The sequence below is a fragment of the Micropterus dolomieu genome, linkage group LG06 (assembly GCF_021292245.1).
Source record: "Micropterus dolomieu isolate WLL.071019.BEF.003 ecotype Adirondacks linkage group LG06, ASM2129224v1, whole genome shotgun sequence".
Lineage (NCBI taxonomy): Eukaryota > Metazoa > Chordata > Actinopteri > Centrarchiformes > Centrarchidae > Micropterus > Micropterus dolomieu.
In genome coordinates, this window is record NC_060155.1 from 9,376,092 (window position 1) to 9,397,654 (window position 21,563).

The 21,563-nt window shown below is 37.2% G+C and overlaps 3 protein-coding genes across 4 annotated transcripts; 2 read left to right on the forward strand and 1 right to left on the reverse strand.

Moving 5' to 3' along the window:
• Window positions 1-1,291: 1,291 nt before the first annotated feature.
• Window positions 1,292-3,316, forward strand: LOC123973023 (anti-dorsalizing morphogenic protein). The gene is made up of 5 exons (XM_046052858.1): window positions 1,292-1,571; window positions 1,672-1,808; window positions 1,926-2,048; window positions 2,130-2,328; window positions 2,881-3,316. The coding sequence occupies exons 1-5, from the start codon at window positions 1,292-1,294 to the stop codon at window positions 3,300-3,302; spliced, it is 1,161 nt and encodes a 386-aa protein (XP_045908814.1). The 3' UTR covers window positions 3,303-3,316.
• A 6,136-nt stretch (window positions 3,317-9,452) lies between these two features.
• Window positions 9,453-13,593, forward strand: cib3 (calcium and integrin binding family member 3). Of its 2 annotated transcripts, XM_046052607.1 has the most exons (6): window positions 9,453-9,503; window positions 10,318-10,352; window positions 10,743-10,854; window positions 11,368-11,515; window positions 13,184-13,379; window positions 13,572-13,593. In XM_046052607.1, exons 1-6 carry the CDS (start codon window positions 9,453-9,455, stop codon window positions 13,591-13,593), a joined length of 564 nt encoding a protein of 187 aa, XP_045908563.1. The 2 variants fall into 2 exon arrangements, with proteins under 2 accessions (XP_045908563.1, XP_045908565.1); XM_046052609.1 differs by lacking the exons at window positions 10,318-10,352; window positions 10,743-10,854.
• Window positions 13,594-14,189: 596 nt separating this feature from the next.
• LOC123972473 (ras-related protein Rab-8A-like) lies at window positions 14,190-19,539 on the reverse strand. The gene is made up of 8 exons (XM_046051989.1): window positions 19,364-19,539; window positions 18,709-18,769; window positions 18,045-18,105; window positions 17,874-17,951; window positions 17,681-17,770; window positions 17,444-17,509; window positions 17,308-17,358; window positions 14,190-17,054 (listed from the first exon to the last, which is right to left on the reverse strand). Exons 1-8 carry the CDS (start codon window positions 19,485-19,487, stop codon window positions 16,965-16,967), a joined length of 621 nt encoding a protein of 206 aa, XP_045907945.1. The 5' UTR covers window positions 19,488-19,539; the 3' UTR covers window positions 14,190-16,964.
• Between the last annotated feature and the right edge of the window lie 2,024 nt (window positions 19,540-21,563).

The following is a 21,563-nucleotide window of genomic DNA, read 5'->3' on the forward strand; positions in this document are numbered from 1 at the left end:
ACACACGTGCAAGTTCTTAATAGCTCCTTATTTTGATATGAACGTGTGAAACAACACTTTTTTCCTGTCATCTTAAAAGAAGAGCTTTTATGGCTTGCTTACAAAGTGTCCTGTTAAAAAAAACAACTTTGATCTCTTAAATGTTTATTACAGTGAGTTTTTTTCCAGTGTCAATCTGTCTTTTGCTCCTGCGTAATTGTGTGTAAAAATCAAAGTGACCATATGGCACAGTGAGCCATTTTTGAGTTTCCTTGGAAAGAATAAAGTTGGCTTCGAGAAATAAATGAAAAATAACCAAGTTTAAAGAATAATGGGGTTGCTTATTGTGCTCATGGTTAATAATTATGCATTTTCTAATTCATAGATGTTTCTGTATCTGAAGTGGAATGGTAAGGGTAAACCATGTAACGAAATTAAAAGTGTCCAGTGTAAAAACCATTACCAGTAAAATGCATTGTGCCTTTTTTGTTGGAGTGGGGTGGGGGATTTACATTTAAGCTATAACTAGAACGATTAATTAGATTAGATTCAACTTTATTTGTAATTATGTTGTTATTATGTTAAACTGCTGTAGATTTTATAAAGATAAATCACCGGCTGGAAGTCTTTTAGCACCTCTTCAGCTTATTACATTGCAGGGGATCAGTCCAGCTGGAGTTCTTTTATAAAATCAAATTTTGGTGATAATCCAGCTTTAACTCGATAAGCAGTTATGTAAATCTGGCAACGTGTAGCCAGCGACACCCGTCTCTTTATCGAAGTAATTGGTTTCCACCTAAGACACTGTGCCCATTATTCTAAATTAATGGATTCATTCAGGCGCAGTAGACCTCCCATGGTGAGTCAACCACTTCTTCAAGAGATCATCTCCAAGGTTGTTCTGAACATATTCTTGACATTCCTCCACTCCATTTATCAGAAAAAAAAATATTCTACACAAACAAAGTCACTCGTGGATAAGTACCAAGCTTTTTCAAAGGCTAGATTTAGTTTATTAGAGCCTTTATTGCCAGACATGGGGACAATGGGCTTGACTAAAATCTACAATCGGGCTCACACCTTGTTAACGCCGCCATTAGTCTCCCTTTACATTCGCTGATTGGTGATTTACATTTGCGACCAAATAGCATTTTTACTGCTGTTTGCCAAGGCTTTGAGGGCACTGAAGAGTGAACGGGAGCCTTTGTACATAAAAAGTCGAGCTTCAAGGACCCTGCAGTCACTCCAACTTCAAGTTGCTGGCCATTTGACTGGCTCAGGACACCCGGGATCTATCTGCTCAAGCTTGGAGATGTTGATGTTTGTGATCAGCTTTGCCACTTTAGTGTGCGCCGCCGCTGCACGGCCTTCACTTCATTTCACCGCCGAGAACGAGTCAAAGGAAGTCCGTTCAGCTGCCATCAAGAGACTTTTGGAGGTTTTTGGGATGGAGGACCCTCCTGCTATCCATGGGCACAAGCAGCCACCACAGTACATGCTTGATCTGTACAACACGGTTGCTGATGTGGACGGTGTGACTAAGGACCCGTATCTTCTGGAGGGGAATACTGTGCGCAGCTTTTTTGACAAATGTAAGATCAGATTTGTGCGTGCTTATTGGTACTGGCTACTTTAGAGGATGAAATATAGTGGGATTTGTTTTGGTCTCTAATTACATAATTTTCATTGCAGTGCGCAGTGAACAGGTGGAGTTCAGGTTCAACTTGTCCACGGTTGCCAGAACTGAGAAGATTCTCACTGCAGAGCTCCATCTTTTCAAGCTGCGACCTCAGGCAACACTGACATTCCACAGACATCATTTCTGCCAGGTATGTACCTTTAAATAAAATAATGGTAACTGAACAATTTAAGGAAATAGGCTACAGTGAATCCTCCCAAATGCACCTCTCCTGGACTGTAACCTCCATCTCTCCTGTTTCATTCAGGTTAGTGTTTATCAGCTGCTTGACACAAGCAAAACCAACAATACACAAGAGAAGAAGTTGCTGTCTTCTCGCCTCATCCCAGTTCACTCTACTGGTTGGGAAGTCTTCACCATTACACAAGCAGTAAGCATTCCCTTCTCTTTAAGGCCTGCGTTTACTTCTGTAGTTGAATTCTGTGTTTGAATTGTGAACTTCTTCATGAAGGTCCGCTCTTGGATGGTAGATGAAGGCAGTAACCTGGGGCTCCATGTGGTGGTTCGGACCCTGGGAGGAAGTCAGATGGATATGAAACTGATCCGTTTTGCTTCAGGGCGCAACCACCACCAGAGCAAACAGCCCATGTTGGTCCTCTTCACTGACGATGGCCGCCGCTCTGCTACTCTTGAAGGCACAGGTGAGCCTTGTTTCAAGCTTGAATGTTATTTGATCGATCAGGTTATGCCCAGTGATGGTAAGAATACACAGTTCAGGTATTTTTGTGGTCTTACTGCTGATGAGCAGGGGGGGTAGATAAGAGCTAGGGGAAGCCCTGGGCCCTCTTATGACTGTTATTGATCTATGACAAGAATGTCTGTGTGGCCATCAACAACCAGAACAGATCTCTGTACTTTACAAAGTAAAGAAGTATCTGACATCCAATGCTAATTGGCTACCAAAGCCATACTTTCATCAGATGTCTGATGTAAAAAAAAAAAAAACTGCCTGGTGAGGGAGTTGATGTTTTTAAATCATCTAGCCAACCTGTTATCCTACTGCAGAAACAACCAAACCATTTTTCAAAATAAGGTGCAACGTGGGAAGAAAGACAAAATAACAGGAAAAATTTGAACCCCAGATGGTATTTTAACTTTAGAGGTACTGAACCCCAATTGTGCTGTACCCCAATTCACCCACAACTGAGCCGAACTTTAAAATACTGTGTTTTCTAACAAAACACTCTCTCTTCTATGACCAGACCCAAATGATGCAACAATCACTTCCAGCCTGCCACAGGCTTCCATATCAGGTCCGTCCTCCCGCAGCGCCCGCTCCCTGGACAGCGGGGAGGAAGGTGTGTCTTTGCCTTGCCAGCGTCTGCCCCTCTACGTCGACTTTGAGGAGATTGGCTGGTCGGGCTGGATTGTGTCTCCCAAGGGCTACAACGCTTACCACTGCAAAGGCTCCTGCCCCTTCCCTCTGGGTCAGAACATGAGGCCGACCAACCACGCTACCGTCCAGTCCATCATTAACGCCCTGAAGCTGATCAAAGGCATTCAGACGCCGTGCTGCATCCCCGACAAGCTCTTCTCCATCAACTTGCTCTACTTCGACGATGATGAGAATGTCGTCCTGAAACAGTATAATGACATGGTGGCTGGAAGCTGTGGCTGCCACTGACATCAACCAGCCACTGGTGTTGGGCTGCACAGACATTCATAAATATTTTAATGTAAATCTGGGTTTTGGTACACAGAAGTGAAACTAATGAGTAATGTGCAGAGTCCCATATGTGGCATTGTAATATATGTAAATATCCATAAATTATAATATATGGCAGTGATGGAAGTAATATCCTGTGAATGATGTGAATGTGTATATTTTATGTTTTCTGTTGTGAATTAATACACCGTCAGAATAAATGCTGTAAACAAAATATTATAGAGTGAATTTATTTGTAAAATACTTTGCCCTCAAAAATGTTGCATTATTTCATGGAGGTCTAAAGTGAAGTGTTATTTATTATGACAGAACAATGTATTTAGCCATTAAAATGGTCAACATTTGGCTCAAAATTGTACTTCCATCAATTAGCAATAATGTAACTGTAGGAATCAACCAACTTCAATTCTTGCTAGAACAATTTTGCCCCATCCGTGCAGCATTTCCACAAAAAAATTATGAAATAGGAAGAATGCTTTTAATCTTCTTCAATGACCATAGTTTTCTACCTACAATAATTTCATTCAGAATAAATATTACCAGCCCATTTCAAACTAAATCAATTATATTATCGCTTATGAAAGACTCTTTCAGGAGGAAAGACATGGGGATGTACGGGGTGTGTATTCTCTCCAATAAAGCTCCACTAAACAACTTATATTTATTCCAGAGGTCTTGCTATTATGTTGTAGCACTTTCTCACAAAATGCTGCATATTTGTGATTGTGAAATGCTCACAAAAATTTGGAGGCCTTGCTCACACAACACAGGCTAATTTTTTTAATTTTCAGTGAATTTTAACTGACTAAGCATGAAGCTTTATGGTTCGGGAGGTCTGTATGTTCATATGGTTTCCTTTGGGTTTTTCATCCTTTGACAGGCTGGAAACCAGTTCAGGGTTCCCGCCTATCAACTAAAACACACTGGGATGTGCTCTGACCTCCATCCCTTTTCCCTCAAAAATCTGAATGGGATATGCAAGTGTAGAAGACGCATGAACATACTGAGATGTTTTGCTCTTTTAAAAAAATTTTGACTTTGGATAGTTTATCGTTTTGTTCATATATAATTTAATAATATAATGTGGGTCATAATACGGGTCTCAAACCACTAGGTCTCCGGGACACACTTGAGACATGTTTAAATATCTTTCACAACATCAAAGTTTTTTCAAACTTATATACTACTATTAGAAAACAGTACCAAAGGTCGTTCTTTGATTTGCAGTAAAATGTAACTGTTAACCCTTTAACATCCTCTCAACCATTTGGAAGACCACATTTTAAGTCACTGTATCTCATTGAAAAATGTACTGAACTTAATTCAACCTGTTTAAGCCTTCTCTAACATTTGGTGTAGGTATGCTGTGCTAGAAAAATCCACTAGTTGTCACTGTTTCTTTAAGCAGCATGCCTTTTCAGATACCCTCCTTACAGGAAGTTAAAATCATCAAAGTCACTGCAGACATGAAGAGTCTTTTTGGTGGAAATTTCAAAGGTTAGGATATTTTTTTTTGACATATTATAGTTCCAGAGGAATTACTTAACAGAAGTCTAATATGGATCTAATAATTTTCTAAAAACATGCTCTACCAAACGGTAGAGTTGGCACTTCATGGTAAAGGTTGGCTAAGCTAACGTAATACAAATTCACTAGCTAATGTAATACAAATTGACTGCTTGCTATGAAATTGAAAACTTCTGAACATTCATTATTGTTAACATGACATATATAATGTGTTTCCATTTATTTATAATTAATTTCATAATATTGTCTTTATAATGGTGAAATCATGCTATACCAAAATAATAATAAAAAGATAATAAATGTACAGTTTTTATGGAATAAAAAACTTAAAAACAAATAAATATCTTGAAAACCAACTAACTATCTAGACAAAATAGACATGTGTTGGTATTCACATTACTAGCATTATAAGAGTACATGGTTTGTAAGTGTGATTTCTCTTTTCTGTTTCACAAATAATAGATGGACACTAAAACATTTTATGGTGCAAGGCCACAGAATTTTCCAGCCCTTATACCAGAAAATCCTCAAGACTCTGCCATTAATCTGAGTGATGATGATAACAACCAAATAGAGCCTCCTGATCATCAACATATCAGAACATACCAATCTGTACTCTGCGCAGGAGTTGGGGGATGCGATCAAAACTAGCTCCGAAGAGATTGACTATTTCCTGGCAGTACAACCTGTCATAGGTGTTGTCAACTTCCCAGCCATGGATGACTACTGGCACCACCAGTCACATCTCAAGACGTAAAGAGATTCAATTCGTTATGCCAGATTATTAATTTTAATGATAATCAGCAGGACAAAGACAGTCCCGACCGGTTTCAGAAAGATGGCTCTTTATGCATTTTAATACCAACAAACTTTAGAAAACATCATATAAAATGCTAAGTTGTTGCAGAAATAAATCTGTTTTACAGTCAACAGCAGAGAAGGCGACTTCAGCACTTCATCCCTTATTGCGTATCTAGGGTTTACAGTAGAGTTTATACCAAACTGTATGCACTACACAGTAACTTCATTGATTATTGAACAACAGCCACACTAAATCAAGTTAATACTGTATTTTGCAGTGATCTAGATATTGATACGTTGCCAAAGTATCTAAGTCTGTCTAAAAGGTTGAGAGTACATACAGATGTGTTCTTCTGAAATACTCAAAGAACAGAAATACTATGTTGGTAATATTCAAAATGTTCAAAAATCAATGAAGTTACTGTGTAGTGCTGTTTTGTATGAACTCCACTATAAACCCTGTCTTCACAATTAGGGATGAAGTGCTGAAGTTGCCTTCTCTGCTGTTAACTGTCATTTTATATGATGTTTTCTAAAGTTTGTTGGTATTAAAATGCATATTTAAGTATTACCATGAAGAGCTATCTCAACCGTTTGGTAGAGCAGTATATCAGAAAAACTATTGGGTCAATAAATTTATTTTTTGGATTATTATTGTTATTGCCCTAATGAAATAAAAAATGTAAAGAAATCATTTTTCCATCACTTTTTTCTTGGTGAGGACTTTAAAGGGTTAAACATAAAAAAGATTTACTTTTAAATGTTATAATTTTTAACCATACACTAATCTGATTAAATTAATGTTGTACAAATTATGTAGAAATAATTCACAGTGATCAAGAAAGAAAAACAAAAAACAGCGTATAGGTTAGCTTAGACACAGTGCTGACATCTGTTTGAGTAGATTGATTCTTTTTGGTGAACACCTGATAACATCCAGAAAGGCACCCACAGTCTGCACGACCGCCACTTCACCACCAGAGGACGCTGAGTTGTTCCTGGATGATTTCTGCTGCTGGATAAGAACAACTAGGAAGATGTAGATGGACACAGCCATTAAGGTAGTCATTGTGTAATAGCATAGATTCAAAGACCCTGGAGCCGCATTTCCCCATAAGCCTTCTTGTCCACAGATGATATGAATGAAATGAAAAGAAGTTGCAACAAATCAATGTAACTCCCTGTTTCAGCTGACATATTTTAAAGATTGTATATTTAAACAACAACAAAACAGGAACCAGCTTTTCACTATGTTTGACATGCACTGTTGCATCATGCCAATGAAGGGAAACATTTTCACATGTTAAACACACTCTTACACACTGTACTTACACATTAACATATTGCACAGTAGTTTCATAATTGAAAATAGTAAACTGAAAGTTAGACATGTGCTGATTCACCAATTTAATACAATCCAATACCAATAAATCCAAGATGAAGCTTATGATGCCTTAGAGGTGTTTTGGATTGCATTATATTGAGGATGTTTCTAATATTCTGTCCTACTTAACAAGTGGTTTGTAAAAAAGGCAGAAAACTGAGCATCTGTTAGCAGCTAACATCAGTGGATCAAAGATTTTCTTGACAGGGTAGGTTTGACTGAGAATGTGGGAGATGTAGAGGGTGATATCATCTTTACATTTACTGTGCACATGTAAAAAAATTCTAAAAATAAGGTTAAAAATAAGGTGAGGTAATGCCACAGTTTGGCGCCTCCTTTGCAACACAGCAATCCATGCTGAGAATGCACTCATGACACACATGTGACACATTACAATAAATAAACATAGCCACCTAGTTGCATATGTGGGTCCATTTGAATACAACATATAGGGACCTAATCTGTAATGAGGCAGGATGTGATGTGAGGAAGCTCCAACATTTGTAGCATTTGCATCCACAGCTCTTCAGAAAAGGTGAAGTATTTTATATCTCTGGCTGCCAATGTTGCTGGATGCAGAGCAAAGCTCAGGCTATTCCCTCAGGGAAAAATAAATAAAGGTCAGCATGTCAGTGTGTCTATCAAATCACTGCTTAATATTAAGCTAAATTCCTCAAGCATTCTTCATTGTACTTTTCATTTTCAGCCCTGGTAAATAAACCATTGAGTCAAATCTTTTAATTAGCTGATATGTTCCAGATATTTCCCTCTTGTCACTTGAACTGCAACTGCGAAGTTCAAACCTAATAGGGCCTATTCTTCTTTTAATTAGGGTTTATTCCTCCCATTCACTTGAGCAATCAGAGTTATCTTGTAGTTTGTCTTGCCATTACAAATTTGAACAACATGAAGCATCGGCTGTCAGAGAAAATACAGACTTTAAAAATAAAGTACTCACAACACTTGCAAATGGAAATAGCACAAATATTTAATTTGGCAGTATGGTTCTATACTTGGCAGAGCAGCAACTTTTCAGAGGTTTTGGCCTTAGTGTATACATGAGTTGTAAATGACTTTCTTTAGTGTAACATTTTCACCAAGTTAAATGTATATTTTTAAAATCACATAGACTTCAATTTAATACCTGTTTCTGATCATTCCAGCCAAAGTATGAAAGCATTATGGAAAATCAGAATGGATGGTAAGGTCCAATTAGTTTTAGGGATAGGGTTAGGGTTAGTACTTCCCAGCAGGATATAACAATTATTCCTAATGATAAAATGATAAATGAACCTGCACCCAGATAAGTAGCAGAAAATGGATGGATATGTTAACCAATGAAAAAGTATTCAATAATTTAAATTATTGCTAAATTTGACACTTGACACTTGACAATGAGCTTCCTATAGCAACTATACGGAGCAGTAGTGGTAGTGTTTGCTATAAGTCCAATTGTTCTGACTGAAACGCCACAAGAACAGGACAGAACAGCCTCCTGCACACACAATCCATGATCAAAACAATCTCACTTTAAGTTTATAGGTGTGTAATGCCCCCTGACAGCCTGCAATCAAACACTAAAACATTATATAAACTCACATTACTGCAGCAGGAAAGAGAAAATATTTAAGACTTTTGTGGATTCAATTTTAAACTTTTTAATACCCTCTAAACTTTATTGGGACCCCCGGGCTGGGACCCACTGACATAGAGTGCCGTGATGAATCTGATTTTCTATAGAAAATATATAAAATGCCAAGTACAATAGTGTGAGGTAAAGGTGGAATACATGCATTAGTCAGAGTGTACTGGTGTACATCTGCTAGTCTAAATTATAATAGCAGGGTAAAAGGCAAAGTTTGATTTCAGTGCCTCAAGGCATGCTTGCTACTCATAATTCATGTTCAAAATTAGTACATATTTTTTGGAAATTTAGTTTTAGGTCAGATAGATACCTAAAACTGAAAGGGAAAATGTAGTCAATAATTAGATAAATAGCCAATAATTGAGTTCTCAGCTTAAAACAAAAATTGTCTCCCATCAAAAAGTCTTTTTGCCCACTACAAAACCCTTTCTCTAAAGAGTGTAACCTGAGCAGTGGCCGAGGCGTTGGCCATAGAGTGGCACTAAAGGGGGTTGATACCACTTGGCATGATGCTGGACGACAGCCCTTGTTCACTGTCAAAGGGGCTGCTATTCACAATGGAGAAAACGATGAAATGCTGCCATTATAATGGGGACCAAAGGGCCCTGTGGCAGCCAGACACCTGATCTCCTCTTTGGCTCTGGCTTCCTTTTGTCCCAGTATTTCATATCTGACATATCCACACATCTTAAAAAAACACTTCATGTTGGAGCAGCGATGGAACTGAGGCTTGGTGTTTGCGCATTCAGACATGGGGAATAAACAGACCATCTTTACTGCACAGCAGCTAGATGCCTATCAGGTTAGTGTCAATCCCATTCGTTTCTGAATGAGATGTTTAGTCTCACTTACTCTAATGGTGCTTCTCTTATCAGTACTTGCTACCGGCATCTGTAAACAAGGCTGATACACTTATCAGACTTCTTTGTATTTTGTATACTTCCTATTAAGAAAAGTAGATGATCCAGGGTCAGGTAGTGCACCTCTTCAGGGTAGTGTTGAACTAAGTCAAAGCTTTCCTGATGGTGTTTGTGGATTTTATATTTTGTTCTCCAACTCAAACACTTCAGAGTATTATGTATCTGTTTATATCAAATAAAACCAGTTTCCTCACTGTAGCACTGTACTCAAGTATTATTCTGAGGTAATTGTAAGTGTTTCCATTGGATGCTACTTTAAACCTCTACTCCACTACATTTCAGATGTAAATGCATACTCACTACATTTATTTCATAGCTATAGGTACTAGTTACTTTTTAGATTTAGATTTTAAACAAAAAACACATGATTAACTTAGAATATATTAAGCATTGGTATATATGAGACTACCCAAAAGTATATAAAGTAGTTAACTAAACGTGACACTGATAATGCATAATGACTACATTTGCTTTTGATACTCAACACGTTTTTAAATGAATGACTTTTACTTGTACTGGAGTATTTTTGTAGTGTGGGATTGCTACTATTACTATAAGTAAATATATGAATTTTCTATTTTCTTCCACCACTGTGTAAAACAAGTAATTTAGCACCAGACTTAGACCAGAGTCTACGAACAACTGCATCCTAATCTAACTTTGCAATAACTTGCCATGATCTGATTGTATTTGCAGGACTGTACATATTTTACAAGAAAAGAAATTCTCAGGTGAGAAAATTATTTTACTGTGATCAAAACAGTTTTAAATCTTAATATATTTGAGTCAATGCTCATGTAACACAGCTGACACAGCTGTTATTTTGTTCTGTTCCGCACAATACTACACTGTAACTCTAAACTACTGTATCGGGAGACCTGTACTGTGGGGCAGGCTACCATACCAGATCACATGGTATTTAAAATCTTGCTTTTAGAACTTTATTGTACTGAAACTCATTTTTCAGAGTTGACCCCAATAGAGAAAATAGATTCCAGCTTAATAGTAGGAGTCCTAACTTTTCTTAGCAGCCAATTGCATCTCTAAAATACACAACTACATAACATAGAAGATGTTGCATAATTTAATATTGAAAGTAAAACTTTTTAAACTGTTCCTAGACTGTTCGACCGCTATCGGGATTTGGCACCGCAGCTCGTTCCCCTTGACTACACCAGCAACCCAGATGTGAAGTTACCATATGAGCTGATTGGCAGCATGCCAGAGCTGAAGGTAGACCCACTGGTCCACACACACCCTGCAGACCCGCTCTCTCCCAGTGTTCCTAATCCATTATTAACAGCCAACTAATCGGCAGAATTCTTTGAAAGGTTATATGTTACCCGACTCCTTTAAACTTTAAGAATGCTGGTGAGTCCCTCAGGGCACACTTCTTGGATATAGGTCAATTATATGCCTCTTTACACAATGACAGCACAGTAAACAGGTGTGTTAACATGCTGGTCACTGACATGTCTTGAGAAAGAGAAAGTTAGACTGTCAAGATTATACTTTCCCTTATAAACTTTCATTATTCCAATTTAATAGCTTTCATGAATTCTCATTTGAAAAACAAAAATCAGACATAAAAACCAACAAAATAACAAAAACACACAATCTCAGAGCACAGGAAAGTCATTAAAGCCAGCAAGTACCGGTTCATAGTTCTGTATGATTAACAGCACTGAATTGTTTACAGAAGTTTTATCAGACTGTTACAGAAGTACTGGTGTCCCCTCTGTCCAGGACAACCCATTTCGCCAGAGGATTGCTGAGGTTTTCTCTGAGGACGGGGAGGGAAACATGACACTGGATGACTTCTTGGACATGTTTTCAGTCATGAGTGAGATGGCTCCTCGTGACCTCAAGGCATACTACGCTTTCAAAATTTATGGTAAAATATCCGAAGAAGTGGTAGAGTATAAAAACAAATCAATGAGTTCCAATTTTCATTGGGTTTAGTTTAAATTGGCTTTTCCTTTTTCCTTGTTTGTTGTTCCACAGATCCCACTGCTGTATATGTAATAATAATAGTAATATTTTAAATTATATATATATATATAAAATCAAAGACAACAAGGAAACAACAAAGAAAGATCTAGTGTTTTATATGAAATATGTGCTCGATGAACTGATTTGTATTTCCTTTTGTTTGTCTTTCACAGACAAAGAAATGGACATAATGTTATTCTACATAGTGACATTACTTTTGTTTGAGGTCAAATAGATCTTTTTCCAACAAAGGTTATACTGCATAACTCCAATAACAGAAATCCAAATAGACTTTAGAATTTGAGCAGTGCTGTGTAAAAAGTACTGTCAACACTAATCACGGATACAGAGCATATGAATATGAACTTCCATTGTACTTACCCAAATGGGGTCAAACACAAATAACGCATAATTTTATTCTATCATTTGTTCAAAATGATGTTGAAAAGCAAATTTCATAAGATCAATAAAAGTCCCAATGGATCATGGTGACTAGGACCCTAAACTGAAGATTAGGATCATATGTAACTCCATAGTGTAAAGAGCCGCTGTGATACCAAAATAGGCCCTACTTTTATGCTACAAAATCATGAAATCTCTCTAAAATTGAACTATGAACTAATACTGTATCTTCCCAAGTAAGTTCAATAAAAGCAGATGAAACATCTTTTAAATGTTAATATGGTACAAGCATATGAAACGGGAGCATGGTGAAGGGCTTCGGAGCTGTAAGCATGACGGATGGTGCATGGAATGTTATAAATGATTAACCAGCCCATTATAGAGGCAAAGAGCTTGTCAAAGCCCAGTTTGCGCTCAGCACTAGGGTCCCCTCTAATTAACAAACGCTGACAGATGAAGAGGTTACATACACATCACCATGGTCATGGGTCAAGGAAACTTTTCATTCATTATTATGACCAACAGAGACGAAAACCCATGGAAGGTGACACAGTTATAACATAACTGAAGCATAGTTGTGTTGTGAACAAGCATGATGAGGTTGCATGGACCTGAAGTGACCTCTCTAATGAAGGACTGGGTGTGTTGGATGAATATGTAAGGCTTGACAAATATGTTTAATCAATGCCTTCAGTATACATCAATATATTACCATGTGAATGACATTGCAGTTTGCATCATCAAGAGCTCATGCAATTTTATTGACCATGAAGTCCAATTTGAATAAACTGAATATTGTCAGAAATAATTCAAATAAAAATAAACTATGGGAATTACTTCAGAATATATGAAACACATGTCTCTAACAATTAACTAAGAATAATAACCAATTATCGTCATTATTGATTAATCTGTTCAATAAATTGTTTAGTCCATAAAATGTCAGAAAATAGTGAAGAATTAGTCCAAAACCTAAAGATATTTAGTTTAATATGATAAAATACAAAGAAAACCAGCAAACACTCAGATTTAAAAGGAGGAAACAATAGATTTTAGGTATTTTTGCTTGAAGAATGACTTGAATGATTAATGGATTATTAAAATAGTTGCTCGACTAATCAATTAATCAACCAATAATTTCACCTCTAGCTATCTTCTTTTGTGCAAGATTTCAACAATGATGACTTCATCTGCAAGTCAGACCTGGAGAAGACAGTGAACAAACTGACCCGTAATGAGCTGACAGAAGACGAGGTGAGGATGGTTTGTGAGAAGGTCATAGATGAGGCTGACCTGGACAATGACGGACGTCTGTCACTGGAGGACTTCCAGCACATGATAGTTCGAGCTCCAGACTTTCTCAGGTAGGCCAATAGTGACCCTTTACTAGAAGATAAAATGAAGGTTTAGCTCACATACACGTTACATGAGAACACATTCATGTCAAATTTGTCATTTATCAGTAATTGTAATCTAATGTGGATTTACCTATTTACATTTGTTTTTAACCCTGGCTTCTAATGAGGAAATCAAACTATTGTGATGTCTGTTCACAGCACCTTCCACATAAGGATATAAAGAAATGAAGCTATGTGGTGCACTTACAACACTGCGGAACGTCTGGACATCTCAACCAAAAACTACAAATCGTCTTGTAAATGCCTAGAGTTTTGTTTTATTTTGTAAAAAAAAAAAACAGGAAAAAAGATAACTAAAAGCATTCTGATCTTCATCAGAGCTCATTAGATTTTAACATTTATCATCCAGAGTAACTACAAATTATCTTGTATTTAATAGGAGCATGACTGTCTTGCACTGACCATCTTAAGATTTGTTAAGACTTACATTCTAAGTCCACATCAAATTTGTATTAGTGCAAATGCAGAAATAACACTAGTCACTGTGTGACAGCAGGTCTGTCGTCAGGTGGTGGCATCAAACAACCCATAAAGACAAGGCTCATTAGTTTTGACCATCAACAGTAGATTTGTGTTTTGTATCTGAAGGGGTTCAGTTTTACCAGACTATAAAAGAAACCCATGCCAGAATATTCCTGTGGGTCATTGCCGGCCAATAAAAGGAGAGCCATTTTGTTATGACAAGTTCCATTGTGGGAGCATGGAGTCAACTGATAGTTTAGTTTGAGCACACAGCCAGCCAATAGACAGTGAATGTGAGGTTTTATAATCTTATTTTATTAAATCAAAAGTACACATATCTACAAATTGTAGATACATTTTCATATGGGTTTAGAAAGTACAGTACAATTTAAGTAGATCTGTTTTCAATGTGATATTTACAATGTTATTTTTCTTCACTTTTTTTCTCCCAAAACATATTCTTCTTCTTGTGGACTTCACAATTGACGGAATGAAAATATGGCTGTAAAAAGGGATGTACAATATATTATGACATGTGATAGGAGTCTTAAGAAAAAGATATGACTTCAAAACAAAACAAAAGACAGTATCAATTCAGCTGAAACTGCTCCCTATCTTTCTGTTTATGAATTAAAGCTACAGTATCACTCAAATGAGACAACAGCACTATCTCTGCATTTCAACATCCAGACCTCTCCCACTTAATCTTCCATTATGCAAAATTTCAATTGCATTGATGTAACAATGACATTTCTATAAACAGAGCCCATGCTGTTCTTAGCTCAGTGAATGACACAAAACAAAACAAAAAAAAAGCCCATACATTCAACTGTACAGGTCTACAATTATGTCTGAAAGTTACATTTCACAAATATGCACAGGTCCAAGATTCACAATGCATAGCTCACCTATGACAGAACTGAGTATTAGCAGTTAAGACAAATGGCCATGGTAATCATGAGGTCCCAAATTATTTGAGATTATTTTTATATATATATATTATATTATATATATAAAACAAAAAAAGTGTAGGCAAGCAAAAGCAGATCCTCCCTCGATATTGTGCATATAGGAGTTTGGTTTTCAGACTAGTAAAATATGTATGAAGGAACCATGAAGAACAGGAATAGATTGAGACTCAACGTCAATGTTAAACAGTGGGTACATGTTCGGATCAAGTTTAGTTCACTGTGGCTTGCGTTCTTAAAATACTGATTAAAATTTGAGTTCAGGTGGTCGCCTATAATGTATACTGTGCCTGTGGTGCCATCTAGTGGTCGAACTACAGTGCAACAATGAAACACATCAGAATGATACTAATAGGCCCACCTCTCAGCTTAGGTCAAGGCAGTGTTCGTGTAATAAGCCAAGAAAACGTCACTTTTAAACTACAATTTGGCAGGGCAGTAGCATAGAAACAGAGGCCTGCAAAGTATTTTTCCTTTATATAAATATATATAGCTGTTAAAGTATGTTAGAGCAATGCTTTTCAGTGAACTAGATAATGACAGTGGATCAGAAGCAGTGAAATAGCAAAGAAAATCAAGTCATTTATAAGTAAGTGTAGTAAAATTTAGGCATTACGCACATTTTACCACCAAGACTCAATGGATCATAACTTTTTTAAGTAATTGTATTGGAAAACTATCAATTGGCACAGACTACACACAAAACACGAGTTACTGGTAAAGTGCAAGGGGAGCTGGGGCTTACAGTGCGAAACTTCAAGGAGGGATTTTAATTGCTGATCAGATAACTGGAGACATCATTTAGCTAGACTGTGAAACAGAGCTGCGACAAAACCTTAAAGTCAAATTAAAAACCAGCACTTTAATCCTATTTGGAGTTGGACCAATTTGTCAAGTGAGAGAAAATAAATTGATCTATTGACCATTTTAAGTAAATTCTCATACTAATCCTTCACTGGTCCCAGTTCCTCAAATGTGAGTAGGAGTTGCTGCTTTTTGTCTTATATGATAGTAAACTCATAGTTTTAACAGGAAACTTACTATTTTCTGACATTTTGTAGGCCAATCAATCAAATAATGGGTAATTTAAAAAAAAAAAAAACATCAATTGCATCCATAATCTTATTACACTGCACTTATTTGTGGAGGATTATTTTAATTATACAGTGTGCACATATTGTTGTAGTGTACTTACAAATGGTTTACAAAGCAGTGTTTCACTTTCACACCACAATGTGCTCAAAATTGTTGTACGTACATTACTTTCTTGGGAGGTTAGTACACCAGAGAAAGCTTAAGGAGAAGCCAATGTTCTGCTGATAATTTGACAGCAGTACTGCAGAGGCAAAAATCTGGATTGTATTTTTAGGTTTTGTGTAGCCAAACTGTCTTCCAGCACCTGAAAGCTACTAGAGTGAGGTTCAAATGAGTTGGAGGCAGTGTGTATTGATTGGGGCATGTTGAAACATGCATTTTAGTCACATTGGATGATTGTCAAGGATTACACATAAACCAGAGAGTAGAACTCAAATAGAGCACATTTCAATCCAATTCCTCTCTGATCCTTGACTGTTGAAATGAAAATGAAAGCGTGTGCAACTCTGTTTCACTAGAGATCTAGCCTTTCAGTCTCTGGTTGACATTTATAACATAAAAGGGAGAGAGCACTAATAAAAATAGATCTAAATATCACATTTGTATTTGCAATCCCAAAACCTTGGCATTAATCAAATGATTTATCTTCCTCGGTTGTGCTACTGGCACTGGTGTGAAATATGAGTGCGTAGTACAAAGATTAACATCAGAAGTAAGAGCCTGTCTTTTGTGTGATAAGGAACATCTGGACAATGGTCCTGGTTGAGTCCTTGAACGGTCAAACACTGTGACCCACAAAGACAACAGATCTCCTTTAAATGGAAGAGATGCACCACTGGAAGCTTTTGGAAGAGGAAGCGAGAAGAGGAAGCCCTTCTCTTACTGGGAATATACCGGTTTGTGTGGACTGGTAGGACAGAAAGATCAATGGGGAAGGAAGTGCTAAAAGCTAGCACAGTCCGTTTATGTCCAGCCAGCTGGCAGCCAGTATTGAAGGCCTCCGCCCTCAGAGTAGGCTACAGCGGAAGAAGCTGGTCTTTTTCTGAGGCTCTGAGATCTTGACGCCATGACTGCTTCCCTGCGGCATGTTGCCCTCCTGCAAATGTGACAAATTAACAGGTCACTGTCATGTACAACTGTTCAACACTCAGTGGCTGCCTCTCATATGGTACAAAAATCCTTATGTACTTTTCTGCAACCAGAGGCACACCGCTTTTGATTTGAGAAGTTTGAAACCAGGAAAACGTGTTTCAAATTATGAAATATTTGACAGTTGCTGAATAGCAATATCAGATATATAAATTTCTTACAGTGCTAAATACTAAGTAGTGTCATCAAAGAGTTCTTACTAATTTTGTGTCCATTTTTGATTTGATGTCTCTGGCGAGCGTTAAAAATGCCTGTGAACCAGAACAAATACACATGTCACACTGATGACAATGATCTGTTAAGTATATTATAACTCAAGGAAGAATGGCTACCTACATTTTCCACATTGATGTTGGCCTTTGCACTTGTCTCCATGAATTTTATGCCATACTCCAATGCAAGCTGAAATATAAATGGGAAAATTACATCAACTTAAACTTTACAAAGTCTGCTGACACATTTTCACATTATACCAGTACAATAGTGCGAAATTATTATTTCATTATCACATACTATTATCAAATATTGTATAACCCAATGACAACAAATTATTTTAACTTCAAAGTTTCTCACCTTCTCTCCCCTGTCTTTGGACACCTGCCGTTTGTCGTTGATGTCACACTTGTTGCCAAGGACCATCTTCTCAACATCAGATGATGCATGCTGAATCAAGAGAACAGAAATTTAGTAAAAACAACATGGTACCATTTGGATATTTTGAAGGTAGCAAACATGTAAAGTAGTGTGTATTTGGGCCAATAAGTACCTCCTCTATGTTCCTTATCCAGTTCTTGATATTTTCAAACGACTTCTCGTTGGTGATGTCGTAGACAAGCATGATTCCCTGTAAAGAAGAGTAAATAAAATGCTTTGAGATTAACAGAACTCAAGAGCTGTGGATTTATGTTCCTGTCTGTCAACACGTTAAGGCACTAACCATAGCTCCTCTGTAGTAGGCTGTTGTGATTGTTCGGAAGCGCTCCTGGCCAGCGGTATCCCTGAAAAAAAAAAAAACAACAGCAGCATTATGACATCTCAAAATGTCATATCAGGAAGTTTAAGAATAAATATGAAATGTGTGTGTATAATAAATATTTAGATCAATCATATGGAAAACTTTCCCATATGACAGGTAAAGCGGTTGGTTTATCTTACATGGACTTTTTCCAACACACTTGTATATAAGGGAGGTATATCTTAAGTCATTATAGAGATAGGTATTAAATTGATGAATTTTATACAGTAAGCTAAAAAACCATGACTTTGTCATTAAAACAGAAACTTCAGATAAAGAGAGAATAACAGTCCTTGAAGTTTTGGTAATACTGTTCTACTGGGATTCAGCAAATTTGAATTGAGTGAAACTAATTCTGCTAAAATTACAATTACAAACCTTTACATTGAATTTTGAAACAATTAAACGACTTTTAAGGTCGATAATTGATATTTCAAGAGTGTTATAGGAACTATGAGCACCCCACATCTGTCAGGAACCTTTTCTTGAGTAAAGTGTGCGCCACCCATACTTTGTTAGCAAAATACTGATCAAACACTGCCATCATGACACATGTCCTGCATTAACGGAATTAAGCTAAACTTACCATATCTGTAACTTTATCTTCTTGCCGTCAAGCTCTATTGTCCTAATCTTGAAATCAATGCCTGGAGGGATAAAGAAGGATCATGCATGTCAATCATAACGTTAGCTTGCTAGCTCAGTATACCTGTCAAATATTGGCTGACACTGCTGCGACACACAAAAAAAAAGACACTAATAGACAGGGAATGAATGGCGAGTCGGCTTCTTTTCACGACAGACGGCAATGATGTGTGCATGAAAGAACAATAGCTTATAAAATGCTTAAATTAATCAGCTATAGCTTGCTTCATATTATGCTTTCCGGTGTCTTACCAGGATGTAGACGTGGCCTAATGGCTAGCGTTCGAGCTATGTCGCTAACATTTAGCAAACAGGAAACCCACCCGGCATCAGTTTATAAAACAGCACAAACGTATTTACTTTGCATTAGCCTCATGCTAAACACACCGTGAACAATGTCCCCCTATGTTGTTTCTTATTAACCAATTAATATCTGAAAGAATATTATTAAATAATGACAAAGAAACTTCCTGCCATCCGTCAACATAGCGTTGCCAGCATTCCAGCAAGTAGACCGCGCCTATGAAACAGCCCATTGACGTATGTAAACAGACGGCAAGGCCGTTTAAGTTAACGTTACAGCAACAAAAACGTACCTATTGTTGAGATGAACGTGGAGTTGAAGGCGTCTTCTGAAAACCTGAACAGAACACATGTCTTCCCGACACCAGAGTCGCCGATTAACAGTAATTTAAACAAATAATCGTATGTCTTCGCCATACTTGATATTATTGCGGAAATCCCGCCCGGCGAAGCAGCGACTGAATATACAGAAAAGCCGCCCCCTACTGGCTCGGAATTCAATTGCGGTTTATATGTAACTGGTCCAGTGGGCGTTTACTCACTTTACTGACCATGGTCTGCAGTAAGTGCGTTTACTCAAGTCGCCTAGTCTACTTAAGTACAATTTTGAGGTACTTATAGGCTACTTAAATACTTTCCTTTATTCTACTTTACACTTGTACTTTTCAGAATAATATATTGTAGGGGAGAGCGGGGTATGTTGTCACACTTTTCACACTGTCTAACATTTACTGGGCACCTTACATCACAATGGTACAAATGTCATACCAAATGAAAGAATGGAGTCTCGGGCAGAAGTTTTGTATTCATCACATCTTCATATCTTATCTCATAATGGAGTTGTAGACTGTTGAATAGAGAGTGTGCACTTGTGACAATTTGCCCCATCGGCAGGTACTTGTGAATATTGATCTCAATTTCAAATTGTAACCAGAACTAAAAATATAATCAATCAACAATCAAGCCTAGAGAATTTGGAAAATAAGAGCACACATTAAGTGGCACGTCTTTCTTTGAACTTCTAACGTTCTCTGGAGTGCAAATAGATCTATGGTAATTGAATGTAATCCTGCAGATAACTTTACTAAATGTGTAACTTCTTAACTAAACAGATGTGGTGTTTAAACACACTAATGCAATTAATTTAGCATTTCTGTACAACGTACATATGTATCTGACTAATCAGACGTGTTTAGAGTCACTGTTCTGGCACACAGAAATTGCCTGGCCTGAGGTGCAAACATCGCAGGCCCATTTGTTGCATTTCACACTTAAACCACGTCTCTTTTGGAATACTGTATGAAAATGGCTCCACATAGATGAGGCCAAAAGAGATGTCAGCCGCTTATGTCAAAATCCTTAGCTGTAATTCTGATTGATTTGTTCTTTAACTTCACCTGCCTACCTACCTCCACCTACTCTATTTAACATTATGTCAGGTGGTGTACTGCCATTCTCTATCTTCTGTTGATAATTTCCTTCCTTCCTTCAAAAACACATTCCTCCATGCAATTACAAATAAATTACAAACGTATTTGTCTGCTACCCTTGTTGCCTAACTAAATTAATAACTGTATGCTGTAGTGTGTGTGTGTGTGTGTGTTTGTATCCACTAACACACTACATGCCTACAGTATAAGACCGTATATACCCTGTCATGAATTCAGTCTTATCCAGGCATATGGCTGCTGCTGTAAACTACAGTGTATAATATTCTATTTACAGAATCATTTAATACTGATGTCAGAGGTAATTACACAATTTCACATAGCTTTTTGAGCATTTTCTATGTGTTTATTTGTACTGGAGCAAGTAATCACATGTGACAACTTGCCCCAAAGTCATTGAGACAACTTGCCCCAAACTGACATGTGTGCTAAGGTTAGCTTAACATAGCACTTCAGCTGAAGTATCAAAAGACACGTTATTGTCTCCTCTACTATGTGCAAAGTTATCATTTTGAACATTCATACCTAATGAGGTTGGAATACATAAAATGTAAAGTGCAAATGTTTTACTTTTGAAGCAAAAAAATAATAAAATTGTGGTCACCTCAGATTAGAGTGACCTTGACCACATGTAAACAGGAAGTTGAACATAGAAAAAGAAGTCACACAAAATGGCTATTTGATTTTTGACATAGAGCCTCTAGTGTTGGAGTTATGAGCAGTGTGACAACTTACACACGAGACAACTTACCCCGCTCTCCCCTACTTTTTACTCCACTACATTTATATGCAGCTATAGATAGTAGTGATGCAGATCAAGATTTTACTCGCAAAACAAGTTAAATTTCAAAATTTACTATGCAAACACAATAAATAAACATGAGAGTACTCAAGCATTTGTAATTGCAACAATTTTCTGGGAGAGGTAGTGTATTATGTGACAGACATGCAGGGGTGTCCGTATTTGTGGCAATGAATGTATCTTAACTTGAAAAACAAATCAGTACTCAGTGACGTTACAATTGTGGGGCCAAAAGGCTAACAT

What these genes read in the sequence shown, in the direction of transcription:
- LOC123973023 (XM_046052858.1), top strand. Translation starts at nt 1,292, where the DNA reads ATGTTGATGTTTGTGATCAGCTTTGCCACTTTAGTGTGCGCCGCCGCT. An exon ending in GCGCAGCTTTTTTGACAAAT is followed by an intron (nt 1,572 to 1,671) that starts GTAAGATCAGAT and finishes TTTTCATTGCAG; the next exon opens with TGCGCAGTGAACAGGTGGAG. An exon ending in TCTTCACCATTACACAAGCA is followed by an intron (nt 2,049 to 2,129) that starts GTAAGCATTCCC and finishes TTCTTCATGAAG; the next exon opens with GTCCGCTCTTGGATGGTAGA.
- cib3 (XM_046052607.1), top strand. Translation starts at nt 9,453, where the DNA reads ATGGGGAATAAACAGACCATCTTTACTGCACAGCAGCTAGATGCCTAT. An exon ending in ACAAGAAAAGAAATTCTCAG is followed by an intron (nt 10,353 to 10,742) that starts GTGAGAAAATTA and finishes AACTGTTCCTAG; the next exon opens with ACTGTTCGACCGCTATCGGG. An exon ending in CGAGCTCCAGACTTTCTCAG is followed by an intron (nt 13,380 to 13,571) that starts GTAGGCCAATAG and finishes GTCTGTTCACAG; the next exon opens with CACCTTCCACATAAGGATAT.
- LOC123972473 (XM_046051989.1), bottom strand. Translation starts at nt 19,487, where the DNA reads ATGGCGAAGACATACGATTATTTGTTTAAATTACTGTTAATCGGCGAC. An exon ending in CCAACATCAATGTGGAAAAT is followed by an intron (nt 17,359 to 17,443) that starts GTAGGTAGCCAT and finishes TCTGGTTCACAG; the next exon opens with GCATTTTTAACGCTCGCCAG. An exon ending in CAAAAATGGACACAAAATTA is followed by an intron (nt 17,055 to 17,307) that starts GTAAGAACTCTT and finishes TCACATTTGCAG; the next exon opens with GAGGGCAACATGCCGCAGGG.